The 14074-nt window shown below is 27.7% G+C and overlaps 1 protein-coding gene across 1 annotated transcript in view; it reads right to left on the reverse strand.

Moving 5' to 3' along the window:
• Positions 1-759: 759 nt before the first annotated feature.
• LOC142322065 (major facilitator superfamily domain-containing protein 12-like) overlaps positions 760-14074 on the reverse strand; it is a 45764-nt gene continuing 32449 nt past the window's right edge. Inside the window, exons 7-9 of the mRNA XM_075360710.1 lie at positions 7026-7137; positions 6115-6265; positions 760-1001 (exon numbers count right to left, since the gene is read on the reverse strand). Coding sequence (XP_075216825.1) covers positions 854-1001; positions 6115-6265; positions 7026-7137 — 411 coding nt within the window. The 3' untranslated portion in view covers positions 760-853. The remainder of the gene's footprint in view (positions 1002-6114; positions 6266-7025; positions 7138-14074) is intronic.

The raw sequence follows: 14074 nt of genomic DNA on the forward strand, positions 1-14074 counted from the left end.
GAACAGGATAGTTTATTAACATGTGAAAATCTATTCCTGGGTATTTTATTCTTTAACTCCACATATTTAAAGCTGTCATTGCATTACATTCAAAATAAATAAGTTGTATTAATGAACAAGTGATTAATAATACCTGCAGTAAAACAAATACATAAAGGACACAATTATGTTAGTTTTGTTACTGTACTTTTTTTTTTAATCTATCACTTTTAAGATTTTATTAGGCAGGATATCCTACATTTTTTAAGTTATCACCAAGTTAAATTGTAATCTTTCAAATCATATTCTTATAAACAAATTTTGATAATCCAAATCAAAAACTCAAGTTTTATTTCTGAAATTCATAAAGATACAATTGTAATGTTCTGACTTAATGTTTTTGTTCATTTGTTATAGAACAGGTTAATTAGTTACGACTAATGATAGTAGCCTCAATTGCAGTATTGTTGATAAAAATCCAAAATTATACTTTATGGATTTTTTTTTTTTACCATCAAAAGTGTAGTTTTCTGTAATCCCAAGTAAACATTTTCTGTTTTAAAGCAAATTGATAATGTATTTTTCCTTTCTTAGCTTCATTGTGTAGTAACTTCACATGTTTGTAAACTTTTTACTTGAAAATACTGATATGATTTTTTTGGTTTCTTTAATTAACTTGAAAAAATTTGGCATTATCTCTTCTATTATTATATTCAATATTTTTCAGTAATTTTTTCATTTGAGGACACTTGTGTAAAAAATTAATATCACTATGAAAGGAAAAAGTGAAGATAATTTTAAAATGTATTTATTTAAAAATAATATTAAATATAATGCTTAAAAAAGTAAACAAAAGTATCTTAAAATTATTAAATCAGTGTGCTGAATTGTAGTTTGTTCCAACTAATAGTTTAGAAGGCAGTGTCATTAATACAATTAATCCTAATGCAGCAACCACTCCATTAACGTATGTCAGGACATCTCTATAATAAAATGGACACAATCTTGAATCGCTGCATCTCCTAAAACAAAATTAAATTATTACAATACTTTTTCAAACAAATTCTTGACTGGACTGTTTGAAAGAGTTCTACTCTTTCTGAATTTGAAAACTAGGAAGTTGAAGATTAAGACCCAGTGGCTGAGGAAAAGAGGCTGAAATATAAATTATAAATATTTTAATTTGATAAATTTATCTTATTTTGATCAGTATGTAATATAATCACACAGGAGTGGGTAGGTGTGCTATTCTGTGGGTAAAAAAGGAACTGTCACATCAATTGCGTGATGGATCAAAGAAAATCATATAACCTAATTCAGAAAGATTAGATTTTATTTATAAAATAAATCATAATTCATGAGGCATCACTGAAAATTATTTGAGCACATAAAAAAATTATATTCACATTAAAAAAAGATAAATTAATTTTCATCCTTTAATTATATTTAAAAATTCTTTCAAAGATAACTGTTTCTTTAAAAATGTGAAATCTTGTAGTTACTTTAAGTAAATTGATAGAAGACCTTTTAAATTGCTCAGTAATTTATTAAAAATAAATAATTGAAGCATAACCAGACCTTTTTGTATACACTGAAGTATTGTGTTGAGTTATATGAAAATATTTCTATAGTTGATTTGATAGAGGTAAGTTTTAGATAACATTAAAAATATCTTTGTAAAATTTTATTATAAATTGGAATAAATCGACCTAATGATAATACTACCAAATAAAAGATAAACACATGAAAATCAAAAATCTGTATATTTCTGATTTTGTATTGTATTTGTTATCAATACTAATTTCATTATTAAAAATAATAGTATATTTTTTAACTTCATTTTTTCTTCCAGCAAATATGATACATGACTTGGTAGTTTCTAGTTAACTTTTCTATGATAATTTCAAAAAATATCTTTAGGAAATTATTTTGATAGTTACTACTTTAATGCAAATGGATGTTGAATTTCAAACTATACAAGGGCTGTTTATCATGTGATAGACTGATTGTCATAGTATATTGTCTTCAGCGAAGGACGGGATTTCACAATGACAAATATAATCAATATGATTATCTTTGTATTTATTCCCCTTTGCATATTTCTATAATATGGGTGTTATTTAATATTTCATGTGGCTCTCTTATCAGTTTTAATCATTAATCATAATACACTGCAAATGAATATGATAAGTGTTTTTAGAATTTTTGAACTGTTGTCATGAAATTTTTGTAATTCCGCATCATATTTTGTGTTTCAAATAAAAATTAAAGTTGAAGAATGAATTTTACTAAGTACTAGATTAAGTCTTGATTTTAGCAACTATTTTTTTTTTGTCTTCAGTCATTTGACTGGTTTGATGCAGCTCTCCAAGATTTCCTATCTAGTGCTAGTCGTTTCATTTCAGTATACCCTCTACATCCTACATCCCTAACAATTTGTTTTATATATTCCAAACGTGGCCTGCCTACACAATTTTTTCCTTCTACCTGTCCTTCCAATATTAAAGCGACTATTCCAGGATGCCTTGGTATGTGGCCTATAAGTCTGTCTCTTCTTTTAACTATATTTTTCCAAATGCTTCTTTCTTCATCTATTTGCCGCAATACCTCTTCATTTGTCACTTTATCCACCCATCTGATTTTTAACATTCTCCTATAGCACCACATTTCAAAAGCTTCTAATCTTTTCTTTTCAGATACTCCGATTGTCCAAGTTTCACTTCCATATAAAGCGACACTCCAAACATATACTTTCAAAAATCTTTTCCTGACATTTAAATTAATTTTTGATGTAAACAAATTATATTTCTTACTGAAGGTTCGTTTCGCTTGTGCTATTCGGCATTTTATATCGCTCCTGCTTCGTCCATCTTTAGTAATTCTACTTCCCAAATAACAAAATTCTTCTACCTCCATAATCTTTTCTCCTCCTATTTTCACATTCAGTGGTCCATCTTTGTTATTTCTACTACATTTCATTACTTTTGTTTTGTTCTTGTTTATTTTCATGCGATAGTTCTTGCGTAGGACTTCATCTATACCGTTCATTATTTCTTCTAAATCCTTTTTACTCTGTTAGAATTACTATATCATCAGCAATTCGTAGCATCTTTATCTTTTCACCTTGTACTGTTACTCCGAATCTAAATTGTTCTTTAACATCATTAACTGCTAGTTCCATGTAAAGATTAAAAAGTAACTGTGATAAGGAACATCCTTGTCGGACTCCCTTTCTTATTACGGCTTCTTTTTTATGTTCTACAATTATTACTGTTGCTGTTTGGTTCCGGTACATGTTAGCAATTGTTCTTCTATCTCTGTATTTGAACCCTAATTTTTTAAAAATGCTGAACATTTTATTCCAGTCAACGTTATCGAATGCCTTTTCTAGGTCTATAAACGCCAAGTATGTTGGTTTGTTTTTCTTTAATCTTCCTTCTACTATTAATCTGAGGCCTAAAATTGCTTCCCTTGTCCCTATACTTTTCCTGAAACCAAATTGGTCTTCTCCTAACACTTCTTCCACTCTCCTCTCAATTCTTTTGTATAGAATTCTAGTTAAGATTTTTGATGCATGACTAGTTAAACTAATTGTTCTGTATTCTTCACATTTATCTGCCCCTGCTTTCTTTGGTATCATGACTATAACACTTTTTTTGAAGTCTGACGGAAATTCCCCTTTTTCATAAATATTACACACCAGTTTGTATAATCGATCAATCGCATCCTCACCTGCACTGCGCAGTAATTCTACAGGTATTCCGTCTATTCCAGGAGCCTTTCTGCCATTTAAATCTTTTAATGCTCTCTTAATTTCAGATCTCAGTATTGTTTCTCCCATTTCATCCTCCTCAACCCTCTTGCGATGTCCTCAAAAATCTTCTTTACCTCCTCTTCCTCAAGCTTCTCTAAATTCCACCGATTCATCTGACACCTTTTCTTCAGGCTTTTAAACCCCAATCTACATTTCATTATCACCAAATTATGGTCGCTATCAATGTCTGCTCCAGGGTAAGTTTTGCAGTCAACGAGTTGATTTCTAAATCTTTCCTTAACCATGATATAATCTATCTGATACCTTGTAGTATCGCCTGGCTTTTTCCAAATGTATATTCTTCTATTATGATTTTTAAATTGGGTGTTGGGAATTACTAAATTATACTTCGTGCAAAACTCTATAAGTCGGTCCCCTCTTTCATTCCTTTTGCCCAGGAGCCCGTATTCACCCACTATATTTCCTTCCTTGCCTTTTCCAATGCTTGCATTCCAATCTCCCAACTATTATTAAATTTTCATCTCCTTTTACGTGTTTAATTGCTTCATCAATCTCTTCGTATACACACTCTACCTCATCATCATCATGGGCACTTGTAGGCATATAGAGGTTAACAATCGTTGTCGGTTTAGGTTTTGATTTTATCCTTATTACAATGATTCTATCGCTATGCGTTTTGAAATACTCTACTCTCTTCCCTATCTTCTTGTTCATTATGAAAACCTACTCCTGCCTGCCCATTATTTGAAGCTGAGTTAATTATTCTTAATTTAGCAACTAATGAATTAGAAAGTCTGAAGTAGTTTTCTACTTTTAACCAGAAATGGTGAAATCTTATAAATTATAATTAATTTCCTTTAATTTGGCAGAGTAGTTAATTAATTGCTGCATTAGTCTGCCATTATCTAAAATTAGGTTAAAATTCTGGAGACTCCTTTGTTTGGATATCTTGTACACATCTTCATACAATGTATATATATCTTGCAAATATATTTATGCATTGTCAAGATGTGTCGGGCAGTTCTTTGTTCATCACCTAACAATATACAAACTTTTTTAATCTTGTGGACAGATTTTTCTAATCTCAGTGGATCACAGTGTATGGTAACAAAATAATACTCCATGTTAAAGTGAAATGCAATTGATCAGTGGCAGGTGTTTGAAATGCAGATTAGTAAATATCGGTTACGTTCAAGTAGCGAGTTTTATAAATAAGTTTATTATCTGCATCCACTTCACGCTAGATTCATACTAAATATTTAATTGTACAGTTTTCCTTCTGAGCTGAATTATATTCTTTAATTTTACTAGGCATCATTAAATACATTTTTGGATAACACTGCATCTCATTTAATTAATAAAAACAACAAATAAAAATTTATTTTCTTGTTTTAGAATCAAATTTAGTTGATACCATTGTATATAAAGTATCAGTTTATTATAGAAAGAACTGATTTGTCCTTATTGTACAACAGCAAATTAATAAAGAACTGAAAATGAATTTCTGTTCTGAAAAATCCTTGGCACAGCTGTAATTTAATGTGGTTGCATAAATGCTTTCTGCTAACATTAGTATTTAAAATAAGTGGAACTATTATTTACCATTTCATATGTAAGTAATCACATATAAAATTATAGTACTGATTCCAATTTTCAACAAATTATAATCTTATTTCATGATTATTGAATGTGTAGAATAAAACTTTATCTAGATAATTAAAATTACTGTTGCAAACTGACTATGGCACAGTTATCCTTGTCATCAGAAAGACTTGAAATCTAAGAAGAATAACTATTAAAGAATAATTCATTCTTATATATTAGAAATATTAATTATATGAAAACACCTCAATCAAATAAGTAGTCACGGTGAAGTTTTAAGCTTATGCAGAAGTAAGTTGAAAAGTACTGATACTGATGAAATTAATAAATTCCATCAAAGTTTGAGTCTGGAGTGCCTTTTACACTTGACAAAATTACATGCTCAGCAGAAATAACTTTTCTGGCCCTAAATTCAGAATATTTATCAAAATAATTATGGTCAATGAAAATAAATTGGCTCTTTCATGTAGCTTTCTGTAAATATACTCAGATTGGTTTTCAAAATGTGTAAAAATTTTAATATTATCCTGGAAGAACCTGTAATTAACCACTTAAAATAATTTTAACTGTATTAAATCATTTTAGCTAGGTACAATAATCAATATTACTACTGTTATTGTCCAACAATTTTTCTCTTACAATGTTGTCAATATAAGTTATTGAATTTTAACTAGACAAGAAGAGTATAAAGAAACAAAATAGAATAAAGATAAAGTAATACTAAAATAAAGAAAAAAACTAATATTATGATTACTTACAAATTTTCAATAATTATAACAGCAACACCATTTAAAAATTTATCTGCAAATGTTACAGCGCTGTAAACTAATGCACCACACTCTGTATCAGAACCTATCAGATTGGCTGTTACACAAAGACTGACAACCATAGTTACAGAACTACCAGCTCCTGTCCAAAAAAATAAAGTACATTTAATATTGCAAATGTAAAATCAGCGAAAATTTCATATTAACATTATACACTTGTAGATATAAAATTCTACAGTGTAATAATTTTAAAAGTAAACTATTCAAACTTTTGTGTACTAAACTTTTCACTATTCTTGTACGTTGGTAATGAAAAATCTTGAATATATTTAAATAAATATACTGAGTGTATCATGAAGTTCTCCTGATACTTTCATAACCTATTCTACTCGTGAGAAAAATGGAAACAGTTCATATAACGAAATGTCCTAAATTACTTTGGGAGTTACGGCTAGTCAATGATTTTGCTTGGATTTCAGCTACCCTGATGAAATGAGGTCATACTTAAATTTTTAGAACGTTAATTAAGAGGCAGAATTGGTGATTTCTTTTGGTATTTGACCTGAAAAATTGAATAAAATAAGTCCCAGAATCATATGTGTAGCAGTTTTTAAGAAATCGTTGAATAAATGTTCCGAGATCAAAAGACACTATTAACTGAGAAAAGAAAATTTTATTAAACAGGTTTAGGTTAATACAAAAACATCTATATTTATAACTGATGTCATTTTAGTAAATTCTAAAAGTAATGTATAATTCATCTTAAATATTTATATAAAATAAGAAACATGAATAAAGTTAAAAAAAATGATACACATTAATATAATATAAGTAAAAAGTAAACAATGATAGAAAGTAGCAAGAGCTTGTTTTTTTAAATATTTAGTATGATAAGAAATTACCAAATAAAAATGCTGCAATAAATACTTTCAGGGTATCATCTGATTTGACTCTGTGAAGTTCAATTAAAACACAGCCAATGACACAAAAAACACATCCAATAACATAAGTCATCTGCAAAAAGATTAAATTATAAGCAAAAATAGGTATTTTTTCTGATTAGTACATAATAATATATTATACAGGTCAGGCCTGGAATTGGTAACATGCTACTTTATGGATAAAAAGATGTACTTTTCTAAAAAAAAATGATTGTCTCATGTATGTTAACTAATTATAACTTAATTAAAGTAGGTGTTTTAAGTCTCCATATTTAACAATTAAAAATATAAATACATGAAATTATATTAAATTGATGTAGCTACTAAATGAATAAAGTAGTTACAAAATAAATAAAAATAAATTATTTTGAATTGTTAAAGATTTCTGAAAAAGATGTTAATGAAAATTATTTGTGCTCATAATTATGTACAAGTAAAATGAAGATGCAGAAAGTTCATAATTAAAAATTAAAAAAAGATTGCTTAATTTTATTTTAAATAAATTGGTTGTTAAATGTTTTAAAAATGAAATTGGAAGCAAAATAAGGTTTTTTCTTGTATGCATTGGTTGAGTTATTTGAAATGTGTTCTGTTGTTTGGCTTGATAGAGTGGATGTGACTATTTTTAAGAATAAATGATTAATTATTTTCTAATCAAAGGTTGCACATTGATAAATTCAAATATAAATATACATTAACATTTTTAATTTATTAAATATTGGTTTATATGAATCATATTTATGGGTAGAGAATGCCTGACAGCCTATTTTTTATATCTTGAAAACTTTTTCTGACTTTTGAGAAGCTATGTTCAAAGAGGAATATATGCACTTAAAAGCAATTAGTAATGATACAAACTTAGTATTTCAAACCAAAACAGTATTATTTGATTTAACAAAACATTAAAATAAAATTAAAAAAGCAAGTTGCAATAATTTTAAATAAAACAAGTTATGATCCATATTAAATGATTTTTTGTGTAACAAGTATAATTAATACCGTTTTTAACCAGTATTTTGTCATATTTATCGACAAGTAATATCAATTAAAATGAATAAAATTATTCATTGTAACATTAAGAACAAACTAAGTGACATAGTTTAAAATTTAATAAAAACTTACAACTAACAATAAATTTAACAGAAAAGGGAGAAAATAAGCAATAAATATAACATATTACAAAAGGTAATTCAATAACAGGAAATCACAAATGAGCTGGATTCACTGATTCAAGCTAATTGTACTGAAAAATTTATATCTTACTGATATGAATGACACTATATTATAACCTGCAATATATATCGTTGCATAAAATAATTTACAAACTTTTCTAAAAACATTTAATTATGTTTTACATAATTAAACTATACATTCTTAAAAGTATCACATCATGTATAACAAAATTGTGCCTGTTGAGGTATAACTCATAAGTTTTCCTAGGATTATTTGATTAAGAGGAGAGATTGTAATGTATACGTGAAAATGTTTAAACCAAATAAATTTAGTTCATGGAAATGATTAGTTTTCAGAATTAAAATTGTTTTTATAATTTTCAGTTTAAAAACTCACTTTCAAAAGTTAGATGAAAAGAAGTAGAACAATTTTCAAAAGTATAAAATAATTCGGGAAAAAAGGCTTACTTTTTATAAATGGTATTACTTAACTTTTAAACCTGTTTTGTGATTTTTCTTACCATGAAAAATATAATATAACATACTCAGATTTGAAGCCTCTTTACATTGGACACTCCTTTCAGTGGACTTGTCTGTTAGTGACATTAACTGATTTAAAAAGATACAGTTCCTATATATAAAAAATATATTACACTCTAGACATTCTTCTGTCATGATATTTGAATGATAAAGTTCATTTTAAATTTCATATGATTTTGATTCAAATTTTTAAATTCTTTGTGCTTTTCATGCTCTTCAAAACTTTGTTAGTATGCTAATCCAAAATTCCTCAGGTGTCTTCTACAGCCTGTTGAATGAACAATTGACAATTTGCCTTTGTTATTGTTGTTAGTCTACCAGTGCATTTTTATATCTTCGGATTATAGAGCCAAGATGTATTATAATCAACAGAAGTTGTCAAAGCACTATACTAAGGAACATTAGTAAAAAAGTATAACTGATCTGACTTTGCCTTGAAATGTTAATCTCTCACATGGAAAGGTCTTCTTTCTGTCCCATCTTCCCCCAAAAAATTAATTTAACAACAATAACTATTATTATGTTGTGTTGTTTTAATAAAATCATTTTACTGTTATGAATAGTTATTTGTAATAAAAATTTGTGGAGTTCTCTTGTAAACTAATAAAGAAGTGGACTGAATGGTAATATACTTCTCTGAAATATACTTGTTGTTACCTTAGAAGTGAATCATTAGTACTTGAACAGTAAAATTTTTTATGCTGTATGTAGGGATTTATAATGGTGTTTGCCAAAATTATGTAATACAATATTGTAATTTGGTTTCTCAACACTAATACTTGTAAGTATATTCCAGACTTTAGGTCACTGTAATAAGTGCAGAATAAAATAGGACTGTAAAGTAATTTTATTAGATACATTTATGCTTCTGTGGGCTGATTAAAGTTAATGGAAAGATCTCACTGATAAGAAGAAGGAAAGTTCTTAAATGTCTCGATGTAAGATGAAACTGCTGTAAAGTAACCAAAGAACTTGGAATTTCTTTATCAATAGCCCTTAAAAACTGTGAAATGATTTTATCATTAGTAGGATTCAAGGGGTTTAAAATTGTACTGTATAATGGTAAAAGGATTTGCCAATATCTCATGATGAACTTAATGACAAAATGATAAAATTACAAAAAACATACCAACATTTTTTTTTTATTTGGTATTTGTATGGTACTTAAGTTTTCTAAGAATGTTCAATGTTTTAATAGAAAGTAAAATAAATTGGAGTAAAATCATGATTCATTTCAATCGATGAAGGATTACATTGTTTCAGAATGGAGATTTTAAAATAATTTGTGACAATAGAGTTAAGCTGACTACTTACAATCATTTGGCATAATAAAAAAAGTTGAGGATGACTGCCATTATATTTAGTGAGTGGTGGTTGAAGTTAATGTAAAAATTAAATATGCTAATAAGAAAATTTTGTTGCTTTTAACTAATCTCGCAGGATATTTTAATATGAATTTGTCTGAAATCATTAACTGTTCTTTCTGCCAAATTTGAATTATGAGAAACAGTCACCTGATTTTAGGATTATTCGTTCTATAACAATGTTTTACTAAAGATGACTTATAGAATAGTTCAACTCTATTGTGAAAACATATAAGTGATATGGTTACAATGAAAATTTTTACTAAACTAGAAAGAGAATCAGTTTTCCTTAAAAGAATAAAATCAGATGAGTTCCTAGATGTTTAAGAATCAGTAGATATTGAATGCTCATGTTCTAGTAAGGTAAACAACATACATAGGTTCATTGTAATTCTTTTTCGTCAGTTGAAGGAGTAAGACAAAATTATTTCTTGATTGAATGAAAAATGGTCTCATGAAAAATTTTCAGTTAAAAATTGCTTAAAAATTTGGTACAGTATTTAAAACTGGATGTGAAAGTCTAGTTTTTTGTTGATATTTTCCTGCACAATAATTCCAGTAAACCTTTTTTTGGATAATCTTTAATTTCTGATAATTTAAATAATGAATATTTTTGTTCTCTCTCTTTCATCTCTCAGCATCAAATATTCTGGTTATTCCTACACATCTAATAATGAATAATTTTGTTATGAAATTTGTTGAGTCTATGCTATATTGAACTGTAAAACAATACTCTGTATTCAGGATACTATGAGAATTGTTTCTTAGCGCGCGCGTGTGTGTGGTATATGCACGCATGTGCATATGTGTGTCTATTTGTATATTATGTAAATGAGTCTTTATGATAAAATAAGAAAATACACATAAACAAGACTTATATTGTCTGATTATTCCAAATTAATTTTTATTTTTATTACTAAAAAATACTTTTTTGATAGTGAAGCTGACATAATCTGTATTAAACGATGAGAGTTACATTTATCTATTAAACATATAATATTAATATAATGTACATAAATGTAATTAATTTATGTGTGGGCATCATGTGCAATATGATAGTAATGTATTGTTAATTAATCTATGTAATATTATTAAAACATGTATAATGTATAATATAATAATATCTGCATCACTACGGTAATATTACACTGACTAATGTATCAGGGTATGTATTGTTGCACTGATTAATGTGATTAATATTTTACTATTGACTACTGCTAATACTAACATAATTAACATTAGCATTACGTTTGTCATTGTAATAATTTGTTTTAGTTTGATGATTTTCATGTTAATAGGTTTTAAAGTTTGCTTCAGTTAAAATATAAATATTAGTAGATTTAATATGAACTCATTCATAAGATTTACCATAAACTAGTGATGTATACTATAGCACAAGTTAGTGCTAATTATAATTAATAAGTTTGTTTTTTCAAGTAATTTACATAGTATGCATAGTATTACAGTAGTTTTTGTATTTTGTATATAATTTTATGTAATTTATCAATGGTTTTATGTTGTTTAGGTATTTTTATTGATTACTGACTTGTACAAGCACATTAAATATCTGTTGGGATAAAATTACATGAGCTTGACTGTGCTGGTTATAAAAATGGATTGACTATAAATTTTAGAGATGTGTTATTCCCAACTTATAAATTATATATAAGAGTAAACATCTACTGTAGTTTTATTTCATATAATTCACCATGATGTAATTTGTTAACATTAATTAGTTGTGAATTTTTTGAATATTGTTATCAATCAGTGAATAACATTTATGAAATATGTTTCAAAGTAAATATTTACATTGCTCTCTTACTCTTCTACATTTTTAAGATTAGAATAAATAAATAACAGAATTTGAAAATTTAAAAGAAAAACTGTTATTTTAAAACATACTGTTATTATTTATACTTAGAAATTTACTGAAACAAATGTTATTATAATGGCCACACAATAAAAATGCAGATTTTTAAATACGTATTGTATCATGTGTACTAGTAATGTCTTACTTTATATTTTTTCTTTACTCTATTTTTAAAAGGGTGTTGAACTTAAAAAGAGTCACTCAGTAGTTTATACTAAATGCATATTTTTGTTAAAATGTATATATTGGTATGAGGTAGGTAAAATAATGTGGAAGATGTTGGTGTGACTCGAGTTAGAGTGGGGAGGACTGTTTATTGCCTGCACATTTGAGTACCGCCAGTCTGTGGTTGAGCATTGGCTTTTAAACAAGGTTGCATAATCATGTGTTGTTTATTAAAATGCAATTAACTGTCGAAGAACGTGTATTCGTGATGGAGACTTTTTACAGATGAAATCTCATGTTGTGTGTCAGCAAACATTCAGGAAGAAATTTGAAAAGGAAGCACAGTGAAAAGTGTTATTCAGAAGTTAGTTACAAAATTTTGTGAAAAAGGTTTGGTATTAGACCAGAAACAAAGGTCCCTCAAAGAGATTAGATGGTTGGAACAGGAGAGCACCACTTGCCATACTACTCTCTTTACTATGGAGATGCTACAGGATATTTTGATGGAAGAATCATTTCTAAAGGATTGTGTCCACCAAGATCCCCTGATCTGACTAGTCCAGATTTCTTTCAATGAGGTTACTTAAAAGAAATTATTTGTATAAGCAATCTATACAACCTAAGCAATCTATAGGAATTGAAGACAAACATATCAATGACATCCAGGAAATAGACGATATGACGAACAAGAGTGGCAGAAACATGGTCAAATATATTGATAAGTGCATAGAAGTGGATGGACAACATCTTTAACAACTTCTGTAAATTATTATGAAAGTTTTTGCCAATAAATGATTATTTGTAGACTAAACTAAGTGATGAATCCTCTTCTAAGTTGAACACCCTTGTGGAGGTACCAAAATGTATATATATATATACATATGACACCAGTATTGAAATTGTGGCCCTGAATTTTGTGACAGTATTACTTCATTAATAAACATAGGCATATATTTTAAACTAAAAATAATAAGAAGCTAACAACTTCTGAGATAAAGAATACAATTTAACATAAAGATTTCAATTACACTACAATGGGCCTGGACCTCCTATATTAAATTATTAAAAAAGTGGATATTAGGTGATGGAGAAATAAAATGTACAGTTGTTTTAACACTAAATAGATGTTGATAGAAGCATATGCTACCAGGTATAATGTATCAAAGCATACTTGACAGAATGTGCTGTGGAAAGCATACACATGCAGGGGAGAGTGTTTTATCTAGGTAACTCCTCTTATAGATTGGGATTTCTTTAAAAGTGTTCTTTGTGAGTCCTTACGATGTACAGGTGTTTTCATTGGCGAGCATCTCATTCCAATAAAGATTTAGTATTAATAATGGATAAATGTTGCATATAATAAATAAATAATGGGAAATCTATTCTACTATAATAAATAGACAACACATACATATCAGGAAATCTATTCTGATTGGGATCATCAATCCACTACAAACATGAACTTATGTATATGTTGTATGTATGTACATGTTTGTGTTGTATGTATGTATGCATGTATATAGTATAATAGTTAGTCTGTAAATCGTTTAAAAGTGTAGAGCAGTATGAATGTGATGTAATAATTATATTATTATGCATTTAGCTTGTAACAACAACACATTAATCAATAGATTAAATCATAACATGAGATTACAGTTATGACATGAAATTACAGTAATAACATAATGCATAAATATTAAATCAAATAATATATCTGGAAAATATCATTATTTAAATCATTTATTTAAATAATAAAATTTATGTTAATCTTTAAAAGTTGGTAAAAAACATAATTTATTTATAGATCTCTTTAGTGAACCATTAGCTGTGTGTACATCGACAACTCTGACTAAACTGTCAGAACCCGAATAAGCTGGGTTACAACACCGTGCTTCCAAT

This window comes from Lycorma delicatula, chromosome 3 (genome assembly GCF_047948215.1).
Source record: "Lycorma delicatula isolate Av1 chromosome 3, ASM4794821v1, whole genome shotgun sequence".
Classification (NCBI taxonomy): domain Eukaryota; kingdom Metazoa; phylum Arthropoda; class Insecta; order Hemiptera; family Fulgoridae; genus Lycorma; species Lycorma delicatula.